At 39.1% G+C, this 17875-nt stretch overlaps 1 protein-coding gene across 1 annotated transcript in view; it reads left to right on the forward strand.

The window, feature by feature from the left end:
- LOC148351699 (ryanodine receptor 3) overlaps nucleotides 1–17875 on the forward strand; it is a 168800-nt gene that overhangs the window by 12927 nt on the left and 137998 nt on the right. Inside the window, exon 2 of the mRNA XM_088353681.1 lies at nucleotides 17598–17717. Coding sequence (XP_088209807.1) covers nucleotides 17598–17717 — 120 coding nt within the window. The remainder of the gene's footprint in view (nucleotides 1–17597; nucleotides 17718–17875) is intronic.

Here is a 17875-nt window from a genome sequence, read left to right on the forward strand (position 1 = left end):
ATCTGTGAAGTAGAAACTTTTTTTTTTTTTACAATTATTATAGAATGAAATACATTAAAATCAAACGACAAACCGTTTTTGCAGGCCCAACAATCATTTAACAAATAAAAGTACTGTACTGTATATGTCATGATTGCTTATTAGCCTCACCTGTGCCCGCTTATTTGGCGTGAGCCGCTGCGGGCTACCTGATTGGTTCCCTGTCCCTTTTTAAGCCCAGTCCTGTCACTCTCAGGTTGTCAGTCCATCAGCGAACCTCTGTTGTTACAAGGCAAGCATATGAACCCTCCCGCCTGTCCCGTTTCTGCACCCGTTTTTTCACCGTTGTCCGTTCCTGATCCCCCCGTTTGTCTTCGGCTCCGACCCGTTTTTGATCCCGACCACGTTTCTTCTCTCCTGTCTCGGCTATGTACCTGTTTTTCCGTCCTTGACACCGCCATCCCCCGCTCCGGATGATCTCCTTCCGTATTCGGATCTCGATTCGATTGTGTGAGAGGCTTGCTTCCTGCGTCCAGCGAGCACTTCCATCAATAACCTTGTGGTTAACGCTACGCATTTGGGTCCTGATTCAATTCTGGTCGTAACAGTATACTGTAAACATGTGTTTATTCATGACCAGTAACTACAATCTTCAGGACTGTTTAAAATACAGAACGCAAAGCACTCTGCAAATTTGTGAAGTAGCAAAACCGTGTAAATTAGAATCAGAATCACTACAACAAAATTAGGGTTCCACCCAGGTTGGCAAAGTATGCAGTATAAATAATAGATAAAGAATATAAAGTTTGAAGTATTGAATTCTGTCTGTCTGTCTGTCTGTCTATTTATATACTTAGGCCATATCCCCCTAGTGGAAGGTGGCTAGAGTCAAGAACACACTTACATTCACCAAACATTCATTCCACTTTGCTCTTCCCAACCCGTCACCGAACACAACAGAGATATTGCAGTTTAAACCGGGATATTGCCCTTTACGGATATCACACTTAAAACATATTGCACATAAAAGTAAACCGTGTTTTTGAAAGGTATCACTGTATTTTACTTCTCGCATGTTTTTTCTGTGACCCACTACATATTTTTGCATAATTTTTATGTTGTGTGTGTGTGTGTAAGTGGGAGGGGGTCTGCAGTGTATCGCTAACTACAGTATGTATTGCAAAGTTCAAAGGGACATTGGATGTTATTTAGCACCTTCTAGTCATTAAAAAGAAAAAAAAATCATAAAAAAAAAAATTGAGTAATGAGAATAAATACATGACCTATCATATAGATGTGCATTTTTTTCTCGTACGTCAACAAATATTCTTTTTTTTTTTTACATAACATGTGCCTCGTTCTTAAAAAAGATGAATAATTGCCCAACATCTTGCTGCTATGGGTACCACACCAAAAAACAAAATATTGAGAAAGGCTGGGCAAAAAAAACGAAAAAGGTGAAGTTTAGACATTTAAGTCTCCGTAGTTTAGATTTTTTACTGTCCTTTTTAGCACTCGTCTAGTTGTCAAATATTACATAATGTCCCTATACGTACTGTTTGATTCGACTTGATTCTCAGGATATCGGGTAATAGGTTGTTTTGACAAGCTCCACACAAAGCTGTGATTCACCTTCTCTAAGAACTGACAGTTGTCGCAAAACGTTTTTTGAAATATGATTTTATCTTTCAAAGTGTATCCCATTCTCCACTCTTATTCTGTAGTGAAGGGTCTCAGCTGTTCTTTAGAGTTGACGCAAACTCTTCACCTGGGTATCATCAACAGTCCCAAGACAAACAAAACTTGACATCCCATAAAAGTGTCTCAGCTGCCAATCGGCCTTGGCTCGCATCTGCCGGACGGCTGCATTCATACATCGACGCACATCAATGAACAAGATGGGAGGGTCTAATAAGGGGTTTTGTTGAAACGTGTCACTGCATATTGCTCTAGTCACAGTTATGTGAGTTTTCCAGTTTTACCATTTTCATTCTTTTAACCATCCATTATTTGTAATATATATTTTAATCAAGTCTATCCTTAAGTGGTAATTAATACACCTTAGTTCATTCATATATTCAAATGTAGTTACAGTGATTCCTCAGCAAACAAGATTAATTCGGTCCTAGATTGTTCTCATATATTGAATTTATCTCAAGAAAATTTTCCTTATACAAAATAACTGAAAAGCAATCCATCAGTTCCTGGCCTCCCAAAAACACTAAGTTAACAATAAATAGCTATAAATAGGTAGAGCTGATGCAGGAGATGAACTGTCTCGATTGGTCTCTGGTGGTAGCTTCTGGAAATTTCCGTAACTTAGATTTTCCCTCAGTTTTTGCTCGAAAAATATCATGTATCTCAAATTTCTTTTATGTCAAGAAGCTTGTATGTAGAGGGTTTACTGTATAAACTTATATCCCTCTTCTCAAGAGTATCAGTTCCATACCTGTCTTTTTCCCGTACGAAGTACAAAATAATCGTACACCACATTTTTTTTTTCTGAGTGATGCATGATGGGAAATACCCAGGCGGCAGACGCATGCGATATTGTCCATGCAGTTTTTCCGTACAGATTTCCTTGTACGTCGTACTCGTCTTGAAATGCATAAAAAACGTACTTTGTAAGGCAAAACCAGACAGGTTTACAGGTATGCAGTTCATTTAGTAGTTATACAGTCTCGGCATTGTTCTAGGTGGTGTTGTGATTACCTGGAGAGGTCTTGCCTTGAGTCTTATGATGAAATGAAATGATCTGCATTTATATAGCGCTTTTCAAGTCAATGACTTCCCAAAGCGCTTTACAATGTGCTACACATTTCCCAATAGCGGCCTTGTATTGCAGCCATGTAAGACGCTAACCTGCTTATTGGGGGTATCAGGGGTTCAGTGTCTTACCCAAGGACACATGTAACACGGACAAGCTGGGATTCGAACTGGGATCCCTTAATCCCAAGACGAGCGCTCTACCTCCTGAGCTACTGCCGCCCCAAACACCATCAAACCATCTACAGGATTCAGTCTAGTCAACGACCTGAACAACGACCCCAGAACATTCTCTTATTTTTATCCCTCCCATCTTGCAGCCCGGATGTTGATTTGAACACACATAGGGAGGAAATCTCGGTGCACCTTCAGGTTCAAGGAATTATATCAAAAATAAATAAAACCATTATAGAGACAGGATCTGTGTTTGCAAAGAGTACCCATTTTAAAGCCACCCTGAGCTTGAAATTCAGTGTTTTAACAACAAATTATCCACTAACCTCTAACTCTTGCGCTAAGGGTAGAATCCAAAGAGTTACGAACGCCATTTTTTCTTACTAAAAATACACAAAGAGCCTCCAATTCCCTTGAGACATGGGCAAGTGAAGTAGAGGACTATTTTTTTTTGCTTCTCCTATATACTGTAACTACAAAGCGTGTGTTAAAATCTGGCTACCAACCATTTATGTCTTCGTAGTACTCTATAGGGAAAGTAGTGGTCTCATTATTCATATCTGTCACATTAAAGCTACGGTGGTGGAGAAGCGATACTGTGAGTCGCACTGAAACAATTTTCGCTACTTTGTTGATTTGGTACTACAGCATGGCGTGCTGTATACCTGCAAACCTAATATATTTTCAAAGTTCATACAACGTACTCTTAAACAGCCTTTTCATGGACTTCTTAAGTTGACCAACTGTGTTTACCCAAGAACGGTGCTCTGATTTTCATACTTTGAAAGTACTATTGAATTGAAAATGCTGCAACATTACACAGCGAAAACTCAAATTAAAAAAGAAATAGAAAATATATAGTAGAATAAGGTAGATAACAATATTTTTAAGAAAGCGGATGATTTTGCACATTTTTAGGTGTGTGATATTATTCTCATTTAACAAAAATAAAATGACCCGGTCGTTAGAAAATTGGTTTCGACTGCTTGGAGTGGTCGGTGGTCAGGAGCTGCGTCAAAGAGCATTAGAAACCCCATGAAAGCAGACCACCTCAGTTAAAAAAAAGATAAAGATACACAGTAAAAAAAACAAAACAATTTTTTACTCTTTTGTTCGGCAATTAATTTTGCTTGGCAAATAATTTTGTAATAATTCAATCCAAAATGTCCTCAGGTTTGGGCATGTAAATAAACTATTTTCAATATATTTTTCTCATTTTTGCCACGGTTGCCACGGCGCCCAATTGGCCCGCCCTTGTGGCGCCAACTACAGCTCGTTGACAGATTGGCTTCCCTTCTATTCAAGCTCAGTGCTCTCACTCACTCATTGTCAGTCGGTCAACGAACCTCTGCATCCGCAAGACGTAGGTTTAGACTCCGGTTGCCTGCTTGTGTTTCCTGTCCGGTATTGTGTCCGTCTATTTTGTCCTGTTTAATTTCGATATCCAGTTTTGATATCAATCCTGTCTGTCCCGTCCTGTCCGGTATCGACCCCGACCCCATCTGTCCGATATCTGCTCGTGCAATTGGTATCAATCTCGTCAGCCTCTGGCTTCCTGTCATTCCACTCTAGTCTGCTGCCTTACGTCTTCTGCCCAACGATCGCCGACTCACTGCCATTTGGGTTAACGTGCTTGACTGGCTCATTTCCTGTAAAATAAAAACTTCTGTGAGAAACGTCACGCATTTGGGTTTTCCTCCGGTTCCGGTTCTTGACAATTTGATTGTATTGCATTTATTATTTTTATTTTTTAATTTCCACAAAAAGTACTAAAAAGAAATATATGGTAATTTAATTGAAAGGGAACAAAAACATTTTGTTTGAAAAGAGCATTATTTGTCTTAGTTTATCATTTTTGGGGTATTGTTTTCCCTAAAAACTGCCAGCCTGTTTACAGAAAGCTTCCTTATTCTCATTCCCTTATGGCTTATCTTCGGATCTCGATCGAGCGTGCGCTTCTAACAAAACGCGAGTAGACTGGATTGTTTCAAATATGTGAAATAATCAAAAACCACAGTGAAACCAACACTGCACGGTGTTACCAGCTAATGAGTACAACAAAGAAGTTATTTCAGGACCCGACTGTAATTATTATGAATAGAAAAAAATAAATAATAAATAAAAAAAAAAAAACATCTGTACGCTTTATGTTAATCAAGTGAATTAAGATTTTTAGTGCTGTCTCATGAATCATCTGAATTTTCGCCTAATGTTCCCTCTTTGTACAAGACTGCACTCCTGTGAGAGGAGAAAAAGACAGTTTATCAGAGGTGAAACCACTGCCCAGGTGTTTTAGTCCTCCTGCTGTGGCTATTTGTCAAGTACAAAGTGTTGGCATGCGAGTCAGTCTACACTGTGTGCTGGCATAGAGCCCCAAAACTAAAGTCCTTTTTAAAATTGGCACAGGGGAACAATGTCAAATTAAGAGTGTCAGTGATTTTCAAGAGTATCATTCCAAGATAGTAGAATATTTCCGAAAGTTTAAGTGAGAATTATCTTTGATAGTGTTAACATATTGAATGTCATGATGATCGATGTGAATCACCTGTTTGGCACCAACCACAGCGGGTTCTGATTGCCCCCCTGTCACTATTTGAACCCAGTCCTGTCTGTCCCCTGTTGTCAGTCCTTCTGCGAACCTCAGTGTATACTAGGCAAGCCTTTTTTCGACCCTGACTCCCACCTGTCCCGTTCTTGCTCCCGTCTGTCACCGTCTACTCTCCCGTTCTGGCTTACAACTGTTTTCCGACCCCGACCACGCCCTGCTCTCCCAGTCCCGGCTACCAACCAGTTTTTCACTCCCTAACACCGCCATCGCTCGCTACGTGAGATGCACTTCTGTGTTCGGATCACAATCCGAGTACGAGAGCGACTTGCTTACTGCGACCAGTGACCATCGGATCAGTGACCATCGGATCGCGGGCGCTGCCCTTCCGCTTTCTTTCAATAAAATTGTGAGAAAACGTTACGCGATTGAGTCTACCCTGTGTGCTGGTTGTGACAGTGAAATGTGTCACAGCATATAGTCATAATTGTTTGAGTTTCTCAGGTTTATCCTTTTCATTCGTTTAAACCGTAACATCAATATTTTAATCAAATAATTCATTTAGTGTTGATTATTGCACTTCATAGTTGTCCATATATTCAAATGTATTTATTTACTTATTGTTTTATGCACTTGTCGCCATTTATCTAGTTTTTATACAGTGTCTACATTGTCCAAAGTGGTGGGAGACTGTGGGTCTTATCAAACCACATACAGGATTTAATTTAAACAAAGGACTGGGGTGAAGCTGGGACTTTGGGAATTTTCCACTGTCTTATGTTTTTTTTTGTCATAGCCCACTGTGTTCTGCCCATTTTTAATATAAATCATTGTCAGCCATTTTAAAGTCCACTTGTGAGACCATCACAGTCTCGTTCTGTTCTTACAACCCCAGATTATGTTTTATCTATTTTGTTTTATTGGAATGAAAACCTTAACCTTCTCACCCCAGCGCTTTACCTGTCTCATCTCGAGATGTTGATTTAAACACTATAAGGAAGAAAAAGTTAGTCCTTTTTTAATAGAGAGGAAGTAAATTGGGTATAAGATTGGGCAATTTTGTTAAAATCTGTCTTGAGTAAATACAAGGGCATAGGGTTGGTCAGGGTATGGGTTGAGACAGTGCTCACATAATATTCTGTGGGGACAACACAATTACTCGATATTGGTGGTGACAAACTGCGTTTTGTTAAGTAATCACATTGTATTGATGGGGACAAAACAACGATTGCTCAATATTGTCCATGCCAAAACTAGGCCTTTGAATGAATCCCTTTGAGAATCTTTATTGGTTAACTGTTCAACAAATAATTTGAATAAACGGCACGAATAAATGGCAAGGCAAGGCAATTCAAAGAAATGGCAAAGAGACTGGTTAAAAACACACAATTACAGTTAAAACATAGAAGAAAAGACATTGAAAATTTAAAATGTGTTTTTTTAAAATGCATTAAAACCACAGATAAAACATAATAAAATCAATGAAATAAAATAAAGTAAAAGTGAAGAGTGCAGATAGAACCCTTTCAGTTGTATGCACAGTTGAACAGAGCTGTTTTCAGCCTGGACTTAAACACTGTCAGAGTAGACGCCTGTCTGACATCATCAGGAAGACTATTCCATGGAACTGAAATGCAGCTTCACCCTGTTTAGTCCTGGCTCTGGGCACCAGCAGAAGGCCTGTTCCTGAGGTTCTCAGGGTCCAAAATGGTTCATATGGGACCAACATGTCACAAATGTACTTTGGTGCTAGACCATGGAGAGACTTATTCACCAGCAGAGCTGTTTTAAAGTCTATTCTCTGAGCGACATGAAGCCAGTGCAGAGACCTGAGCACAGGACTAATATGGTCGTACTTCCTGGTTCTAGTCAGGACCCGAGCAGCAGCGTTCTGGATGTTCTCCGGCTGTCTCACAGCTCGATTTAAAAGTCCAGTCAGAAGGCCCTTTCAGTAGTCTAACCTGCTAGAGATAAATGCATGAATAAGTTTCTCTAAGTCTGGTTTGGATGGTAAACAGTAAACCTGCCCCTTAATTGGCTAGCATTTGGATAACTGTCATTTCTTTCTCCCCATATTCATATAGTTCTTACTTAAAAAGTTTCAATTCATACATTCAGTGTGGGGAAATAACTCCATTATAAATATATTTTTTTTTAGAATCGCGGTAATCTGACTAATTATTTTTTTCTGCATTATAATGTCGTTACCGTTGGTCAATCAAACACATAGTAAATCTAAACTGCTGCTAATCTGTACATCTGTTGGTTTTGTTTGACTTTTTGCACTACTGGCAGTTCTTCATAGCTAGCCACTCCTTGCACATCTGTTTCTCTGCACTATTGTACTTACAGTGTTATTGTTACAGTGTTATTGTTACTGTTTACCTGACTGCCCATTTTGCACATCTGGTTAGCTGCTCCTCTTGCACTATTTGCACTACTGTAAAATACAATACATAGCCATAATTATTTAGTATATTATTAGTACTCAATACTCCAACTCAATACAACATTTTATTTATATCTGTACATTCAAGGAAACTGTGCGGGTCAGATGTATCGACATTTCGTTCTGTATACACGTGTACTAAAATGACAATAAAGTAGATCTGAATTTGAATCTGATCTCTGTTACTGACGGTCAAAAGTGCCGCGTTACTTTGGCTACAGAATGCCTACAGTGACATGCCCTTGCAAACCTGACATGTTTTTCCACTCTCCTCAGAATCATTTACACAACATCTTTTGGATCATGTCAACATTCAAACTACCTTATATTTGGATAGCGATTACAAATATAGTATTCACTACTGTGCCAAAAGAAAAGGCGAAGGTGGGCTGAGTTTTGACAGAACCCGACTCGTGTAGTTTGTGACCAAAACTTCACTATTAGCCGGCCCTCTGAGACGCTTTTTCTCTTTTATAATGCGTTTATAATAGTTTGTCAGGGCACCAATGAGGACACAACTCTGGACAACTTTCTCCACTGTTGACGGTTCCTGGCCTGTTTTTGGGTCGTGGCAGAGTTGGCACTATTCCATTCCTTAATGTTGTCGGCTCAGTTCTATTTCTGACTTCCTTTCCTTCGGCCCCCTTGGACTGTGCCCTAGAGAACTATCTTGGCCATCCTGATGATCTTGTAATGTGCCTTACGAATGAAGTTTCCATCCGCCCGCAGTTGACAACAATTCTTCGTAAGGTCCAATGTGCCCTCTGATGGTATCGCACACTGTTTCGTTTGTCACATGGGCTAAGGGGCAGATGCCCGGAAGTTCTACTGCAGCATCGCATCTCCATGGCCTGGATTTTCTTTTCCAGTTTTGCTGTGAGAGTCCATGTTTTGCAAGCTTCGGAGAGGATGGAGGTAACAGGCGCTTGCATGAGCCTAAACCTTGATTTCACTGTTATGCCCTTGTCCCTCCAGATTTGTTTAAGTCTGCCAAGTGCAGCTGTGGTTTGAGCTATCTTGGCCAATACTTACTTTACTTTCATGTTGCTCCGGAGCTTCGGACATGATCCTCTACAGAAAGATGTTGAATAAAGTTAGAGAGAGAATGCAGCCTTGTTTCACAGTGACTGTGGTTTGAAACCATGCTCCAATGGTACCCTTGTTCAGTACAACACTGTTGGCATTGGCATACAGTTGTTTAATGGTCCATGTTGCACTTCCACATGGCCGCCTATAAAGCGGCCTGCCACACTTTGTCAAACGCCTTCTTGAAATCAACTTGGTGCTCCTTACCGCCCCGAAACCTACCTGTTCTTCGGCTAGGATGTTTGCAGCCTGTGGTTTCAGTCTGACAAAAAAAAATGAAATCTCTGAGTGAAATCGCTGTTCCCAGAATGCTGTATCAAGACACCTCATTGTGAAGCCTGTGGGAAGAAAAAGTATGGCAGAAAATTCTGCATAACCAGGATCCTGGACTAAGTCTAGAGTAGAAGCATCCAGAGCCACAGCGCACAGCTGTGTGTAGGAAATGGGCATCAAGTGCCGCATTCCCCAGGTTTAGCCACTTTTGAACCAGAAACAGCGGCAGAAACGGCTGACCTGGGCGACAGAGAAGCAACACTGGACTGTTGCTCTCTTGAACTAAGTACTTTTTATGGATGGTAGCAATTGTTGCATGTTCTTCGGAAACCAAGTTGCCAAAGTCTGGAGGAAGACTAGGGAGAAGGAAATGCCAAAATGTCTGAAGCCCAGGGAAGTACCCTTCAGTCATTGATGGTCTCGGGTGCCATGTCAGCTGCTGGTGTTGGTGCACTGGGTTTTATCAAAATCAAGCAGAATGCAGCTTGATATCAGGAGATTTTGGCGCACTTCACACCTCCATCTGCACAACCTGGCACCTACTCACAGTGCCAAAACTACTGGTAAATGTTTACTGCCCATTATGTTGCTGTACTCAAACGGCACGCCAACTCTCCTGACCTGAACCCCATACAGAATCTGTGGGATAATGTGAAGAGGAGGTTAAGAGACATCAGACCTAGCGCTGTGGCTGAGCTTAGAGGCGCTATCGAAGCATCCTGGTCCTCCATAACATCTGATTGCCTCCAAGCCACGCCGCATTGAAGAAGTCAATTCAGCAAATGATTCCCGACCAAGTGTTGAGTGCATAAATGAACATAGTTATTTGAAGGTTGACTTTTGTTTTAAATTAAAAACTATTTTTTTTATTCATCGGATGTAATACGCTAATTATTTGAGATAGAGATTTTTTTTCCTTACTGTTTTTGCAAAAATCATCAATATTACAACAATCAGAGGCTTGAACTCCTTCAGTTGTGTGTAATGAATCTAAAATATATGTTTATCAGTACATTACAGAAACTAACTTTATCACAATATGCAATTTTTTTAGAAGGATCTGTTAAGCTTTTTTTGCGGCAGCTAGACACATTTATTTTTTGATTTATTTATTTTTGGGTCCAATAAGGTTCTTTCAAGATTTGGTGTTGCCGACCCCTAGTTTAACCTATCAAAAAGCACTATGCAAATCAGCGTTTATTGCACCGTGAGTAAGAATATTTTGACAATGAGGTAGGCTCTAATGTGTTATCGTATGTCACCTGTACCATTGTTGTTTTAGTGGCTAAGTATCTGCCATCTCACCACCAATACTTGATTCGGTTGCAAACGATGTTATGGGAGTTTTCTCACTGAATTTCATTGATTGATCAATCATTGCACAACCACAGTAGTACAACATAAAACCTCTTAGGGTAATGTGTAACTACTGTATGCAATACCAATCTCATCCACCGTATTCTGCTGTATATGAGGCGCACCAGGTTACAAGTCACACTTACAGATCTTTGGCCAAATTGGGATTTTTACGTGCGCCATACAGTCCAGAAAATACTGTAGTTTCTTTATGGTAATATAAATTCTTTCTTTGCCTTTTTAAATATCTGCTAAATATGAAATGTAAGTATTTCAGCAACATAATTTATCCTTTTCTTTTTAAAGTCTGAAATCCTAGAACAAAATTTTAAAATACTTTAATGTAAGACTAAAATTTGTTGGTGTAATTCTATAAAAAGTAGAAGTGTCACCTTTTAAATACATCGTACATTCTGTCGCGGGAAATTTCAGAATGTGTGAAGTGGTAGAACATATAAGTTGATGGTGTTGCACTTTGGCATGACATGTGTTGGACACAAGTAGGGCGAGCCGAGCCCCGGTGGGCCTCGGTCCAAGTTAATGCTTTTCCGACTCCCTGTCCTGTGATTGGCTTAGTGCATTACTGGAATGTAGACCTTTAATAAGCCATCTTGTCACTATGCACAATCCTCCACCAATGTTGTCTTTTCCCCATGCTTCCAAGCTGCGTGATTGGTCAAGACCGAGAAAGCACCACGATGGGAGTGCTCATTGATATGCTTCAGCCTTACCCCGGCCTCGGAGGAGAATGGATTTTACAGTGTTGTTCCACTATGCACACTATGGAGATGACGGGATTATAGATTTATACAGAACAAAGGAACAAGACAGTGTGAGTAAGGGGGAAATATAACAGAGTCAAATTCAATCTCAAGGTGCCCTTGGAGAATCTACTCAAGCCTAACATTCATTTAGGATAATGAAATTATTCTCTGTGATGACATTACAAAGCGGTGGGTCTTCATAAGATAACAGTGAGCTAGATGTTTTTTTCTCAACACTTTATTGTCACTTGATGAAGACTGTGGCTCAGGGGATCCAATTTTTTTCAAGACATATTCCAATTCACAAAGCGGGCTAAGTAAATAGGCTCAAATATTTGAAAAACATCACTCAGACTCAAAGATGGCATTTTTTTTTTTGCTCAAACATCCTGCGTGGGTTCAAATCCAGCAAACGTGGGTTCAAATACATACTTACTGTGCCGAGTTTGTATGTTCTCCCCGTGCTTGCGTGGGTTTCCTCCGGGCACTCCGGTTTCCTCCCACATTCCAAAGACATGCATTTCAGGTGAATTGGCCGGTCCAAATTGTCCCTATGTGTGACTGAGCGAGTGAGTTGTCTGTCCCCGTGTCCCCTGCGATTGGCTGGCAACCAGTTCAGGGTGTCCCCTGCCCACTGCCCAATGATTGCTGGGATGGGCTCCAGCACCCCGCGACCCTACTGAGGATAAGCGGTGCAGCTAATGAGATGAGATGAGAATACTTGGATCTTATTTCTATAGTTAATGCATTACTGATACGTTTGCAGTTTACTAGATACTCAAATTTAAGAGAGAGCAGGAGAGGACTGTACTGAAAATAACCCTCACAATGCAAAATTTCATATCAGTTCTATAAACCCAACCCCTGACCCCTTTCTATCTATCTATCAAATTTCCTAGTTCACAAAAAGTCGATCCACCTTAAACAAAAACAAAGAACAGCAGTGATACTGGCTAATAGCGAAAAAGATGCATACAGTGCATACCTTATGCACTTTCCTTTGCAGGTTTCCTAGATTAAAAACAGAGTCAACCTATCAGCTACTTAAAACAGCCATACAGTGTATTAAAAATCATTTTAAGATGCACTACGGTCGCTAAAAAAAAGGTTGGCTGACCTCAAATACCTCCCAGGCCGTAGTTTGGCCACCCCCGCTCTCGTAGCCAGGGTAAATTAGTATTTTACAACCACCAGATTGTGCTCTCAGCAAATTCCTCACATTAAATAATGCAGCTGGCCATTTTACAACAAATTTCCGCCCCCCCGTCTTCGTCCCATAACGCCACATATCAGCCAATTTCTGCTTGGTCAGCTATCACAGCAAGTAACTAGTATGAGTTGAGAATTTATAGCCTTCAATGCTGTCAACGCGTTGGGCAACATTGCATGAAAAGGATGCTTGTTTTAAGCAGGAGTAGCTTCTGGCATAAAGGATAATTGAACTGATATTCAGTGAAACTAGCAGCAATTGCCTAGCAACAGTAAAGGAAAATCAAGCAGAAACACTGCAGTCAGGGATGGCTGCCATCTAAATGATTACTGCGTGCGACCCTTTCAAATAATTTAATGTACAGTACATGTCCACAAATATCGAGGAAAAAAATACGGTGTCCTGATAGCATTGGCAGGTGCCGTGTTAGTTACTGAAATTTCCATTTTCTGCACTGCTTATCCTCAGTAGGGTCGCAGGGGTTCTGGAGCCCATCTTTAGGCATTGGGCAGGGGACACCCTGAACTGGTTGCCAGCCAATCGCAGGGCAATTACTCGAATTAACTGATTCATTGATGACAGCTGCATTGACTTCTGTTCGTTTCATGGAGAGCAAGAGACCCTTTATTTATTGATTTGTTTGTTTTTTGACTTTGTTTTTTGTTTATTTATTTTCATGGTCTTTTTTTTTAAGGATGCTATGTTTGTAGTTTTTTTTATCTTAGGTTCAAATGCATACAACAAACTTTTTTCCTCTACGGCATTAAATATGATTTAAGGATACAAGGGTCACTTAAACAGATAATAAACTAGCATATCAAAATCTTTGTTATTTTTATTCTGCTTCCAGACAGAAACTCAAATATATTTGCAATTATTTTTCTACAGGGTAAGTTATTTTACAAAAAAAACTTGTTTTACTTACTGAAATTAGTTGTATGGTGCATAAAAACATGTTTTTTTTCAACAACAAATACAATCTTTAGTGTATCTGCTGGGCCCTGAATCCTTGGGGATAGGTGGATTGTTTGCTAATGGCTGCCAGGCCAAAGTTTGGACACCACTGGCATACAAAATGTGCATTGAAACTGTCAATTAGGTTGTTGTTTTCTAATTCAGGTTGTAATTTGAAAAGTATAAGTCAATTTAAAAGTACACAATGCAGAATAGGAAAAAGTGAAGCAACAGGACCGTGAAAGGAAACCGCATTATGGCGTGTCATTACTGCATATATATGGTAAATTTGAACACCCTGCTGTTTTGCTATTTCTCCCACTTAGAAATCATGGAGGCGTTTTACTCGTTATTCTTCTTCCAAACATGCTTAGTGGAATTATGACCAAAAAGCTCTATTTTGGTCTCATCTGACCACAAAACTTTCTCCCATGACTCCTCTGTATCATCCAAATGGTCATATGCAAACTTAAAACAGGCTTTGACATGTGCTGGTTTAAGCTGGGGTACCTTCGTGCCATGCATAATTCCAAACCCTGACTTCTAAGTGTTTTACATACAGTTACATTGGAAACATTGGTACCAGCTCTTTTCAGGTCACTGACACACTCCTGTCGTGTAGTTCCGGGCTGATTCCTCACCTTTCTTAGAGTCATTGAGACCCCACGAAGATATATCTTGCATGGGGCTACACTCTGATTAAGATTGACCATCATGTTTAGCATCTTTCAATATCTAATGATTGCTCCAATAGTGGAGATTTTTTTTACCACGTTGCTTGGCAATTGCTTCATAGCCCTTTTCAGCCTTGTGGAGGTGTACAATTTTGTCTCTCGTGTCTTTAGACTGCTCTTTGGTTACAAGTTCAAGTCTTACTGATTGTACAGGGTGGAGAGGTGTCTTTATGCAGCTATCCACCTCAAACATCTTATTCAGGATAATAAATAGAGTGTAGGTGGACCTATAATGGGTGGACTAACAGGTCTTTCAAGGTCAGAATTCTAGATGGTACACGGGTGTTCAAATACTTATTTTCAGATGTATTACACAAATAAATTGTTAAAATCATCATGCATTGTGATTTCTGGACTTTTCTTTCTAATTCATCGCTCTCACAGTTAAAATGCACCTACAATGAAAGTTTCAGACCGCTTTATGATTTCTTAGTTGGATGAATAGCTAAACAGCAGGGTGTTCAAATACTTATTGTCTTCACTGAAATTAAAGTATGGGTAGTTGGTGTTTCTCTTTGCTGCCTGTTGCACTCTGGGGTCCATGACTCAGCTGCAGGGTCTCCAGCTAAGAAGCATCAATCATCAATGTTTCCCTCTTTTTCAATTGGAGCAGTGAAAGGGTATATCAAACCTAATTTTCAAAACAATTCTTTAGGATTTTGGATGTACGCCTTAATTTGAATCATGTGGTCAAACAGCTATTTGAAGAACAGGTTGGAATGCAGTCGTTCAAAAACATGAAAAATAAGAAAAACCTCAAAAGATATTTACCTGTCGTTGGAGTTTTACAGAAACTGTCTTGAAGTGTACTCACAGAATGGGGCTAAGATAGCCTGAATATTCCAGACTCATCCCTATACCAGTGTTTTGACTTCATACTGTCTTTGCTTGTTTATTTGAAAGGTAGTTTAATGCCGACGAAAAAAGCACTGAACGACAAAAATACAGACTTTAAAGTCCAGTAAGTCGTTCTCAAAACACATCACTCTTAGACAAAATTGTAATCCATACTACACATACTTTACATGTATTTATTTATGCACCCTATTACTTCGCTTCAAAACAGTGAATAACATAACCAATTGCTTCAACCTAATTTGCACCATACAGTGTAAGTAGCCTTAAAGAGATTGGGCCGACTCAAAGGGATCAGCCATGGATGTGTTTGATCATCACTTTTAGGAAGGAAAACCTCCCAATTAGCCAGTCGAGGGAGAAGAAAAACACTTTGTGATGTGTGTACGTGTGATTTTGCGTAATGCATTAACTCCATGTGGCGCACTTGAGTGCTTAGTTTTGTATTTCTAGCATGCCATGCTATGCTTGAGGAATGTGCAATGAATTGTGCATCTTTGGAGTAGAATGTGTATGGGATTCAGGCATATGCTATCTTTGGCCAGCAGGATACTAAGATATAAATGTATGGTTTTCATTGAGTGCTGTGGAATAGGATTGTACATTTTTGGATGCAATAAATCAACTAGGGCTGCAACTAATGATTAATTTCATAATCAATGAATCGGTCGATTATTGTTCTGAATAAACGATAAATTGGATATCTAATTTCCCTCCTACTTATTTAAATATTGAAGTTTTGGACAGATAGACGATAGCGCACAAAATATTCTATGATGTAAAAAAAATGGAAGTGTTTGTCAATTAATTTGATAATAGAAAAAAATGCATTGAAATGTGTGCTATACACCTGCAAATAAGGTATATAAGATACTCTTTTCCTAACACCTATTCCACAGATCATATTAAATTTGGACTTATCATACAAAACAAAAAAAAGAAAAAGCAATACATTTCAATTTGTGTAGATTTTTCTTAATGCACAAAAAAAGAAAAAAAGAAAATCAAATATGTTAACAAACCCACTTTATATATATAGTCAAAAATTTTCCTGCTGGCTGGAGTTAAACATGTCATTATCATTACTTTTCTTTTTATTTTATTTATTTTATATCTATTTTCTGTTTGTTTTTCTCTCTTTTTGTCTGTTCCCTTGACAATTGTTGACTTTGTTTCAAGATGAAACAGTCAAACGCAACAAAGTTGAAACTTTAATGTCAATTTTGTTGGTAAATGATGCAATGTTCAAAATGTATTATATAAAAAAGTTACCATAGTTTTTTTTCATTAAAAAAAAACTGTCTTGGCGCTTTCTGCTGGACAAGAGCAGTACCACAGTTCCCAGTGTCACGACGAAATGGTTGCATTGATTTAACGTTTTTGGTGGCTCATAAATCACATGATACAACGAATCGATGATCTAACACTTTTAATCATCGATTTTAATTCATTTTGTCGATTCGTTGTGCAGCACTAAAATTAACCACCACATTTTCATCCAAGGAGTGAAATCGTATAATACATATATTCTGTATATTAATTCAGCAGATTAAAGCGTAAACAAATTGGGCTTTATGCAATATCTTTGTCTGGTACGAACGTCCTTTGCTACTTTACGCTACATTTTGCATTCTGTCCAGCTCAGATTATTATTTGGGTTCATAACTCATTCTTAGTGTACTGTAAATATATCGTTTATTCTCGCATATAAGCTGATATTGTATGTTAATTGACCCCCTAAAATCGGTTTAAAAATACCCACCTACTAAAAAAAACATAACCAAAACCTTTATTTTAATAAAAAACAAGACAATTTTAAACAATTCAATGTACCTTTAAGTAGCGCTTAGATGGCAGACATATGTACACCATTTTCGTATTTCACAGTTCTTTCCTTCTTCAACTCGATCAATGTGTTGTCATCAATGTTTTCCTCTTTTCTGTTCCCTTAACACTAAATTGTTTCTAACCCATTGGGCAGAAAATGCAATAAAACACACATAACCACAATAAAGTGAGATGTGGTCTCTCTCAAACACTTTCCGAGGTGGCGCCTATAACAGGATAATAACAGAAAAAAAAGATTATTTTGATGATTATTTGCATAATCATTTTAAAGTCATTTTTTTTAAACCTGAAATGTAGCTTTTATGTCTCATGTTGAGCACCAATACACCAAAACTTAAAAAAAACTGCTTTTTGAATATAATGTCTGAACCAATTAATGCAAAAAAGCAGGCAATACCAAAGAGTGCCTATAACTGCTGTGACTGACCTTTGAGTTTTTTTGTTTTTTCAAACTATCTACCTGTAATTATTTATTATTGCACTGTCAATGAACCATATAACTGACCACTTATCAGTTACATAGAGTGTCCTGACCAAGAGGTTTGAGGCGGCCAGGTGGCTTCATGAGAGCACACGCAGATTGAAATCTGTTTTGTGTTGACAGGATGATGAAGTGGTGCTCCAGTGCGTGGCCTGCATCCAGAAAGAGAATCGAAAGTTTTGCCTGGCTGCTGAGGGCCTGGGAAACCGGCTGTGTTATCTGGAGCCCACGTCTGAGGCCAAGGTAGGCACGCAAAACTTTTTATCTTCTATCCATCCATACAACCCTCCATGACAGTCATACATTAATAGAGTATTTGGAGGGAAAATGACGATGTTAAAAAAAGACACATTTTATTTTGAGGGGAAAAAAGTCACAAAATTGTGTTTTATGTGTTAAAG

Source organism: Urocampus carinirostris, chromosome 15, assembly GCF_059441175.1.
Source record: "Urocampus carinirostris isolate Australia breed hairy pipefish chromosome 15, RoL_Ucar_1.0, whole genome shotgun sequence".
NCBI classification, from domain to species: Eukaryota; Metazoa; Chordata; class Actinopteri; order Syngnathiformes; family Syngnathidae; genus Urocampus; species Urocampus carinirostris.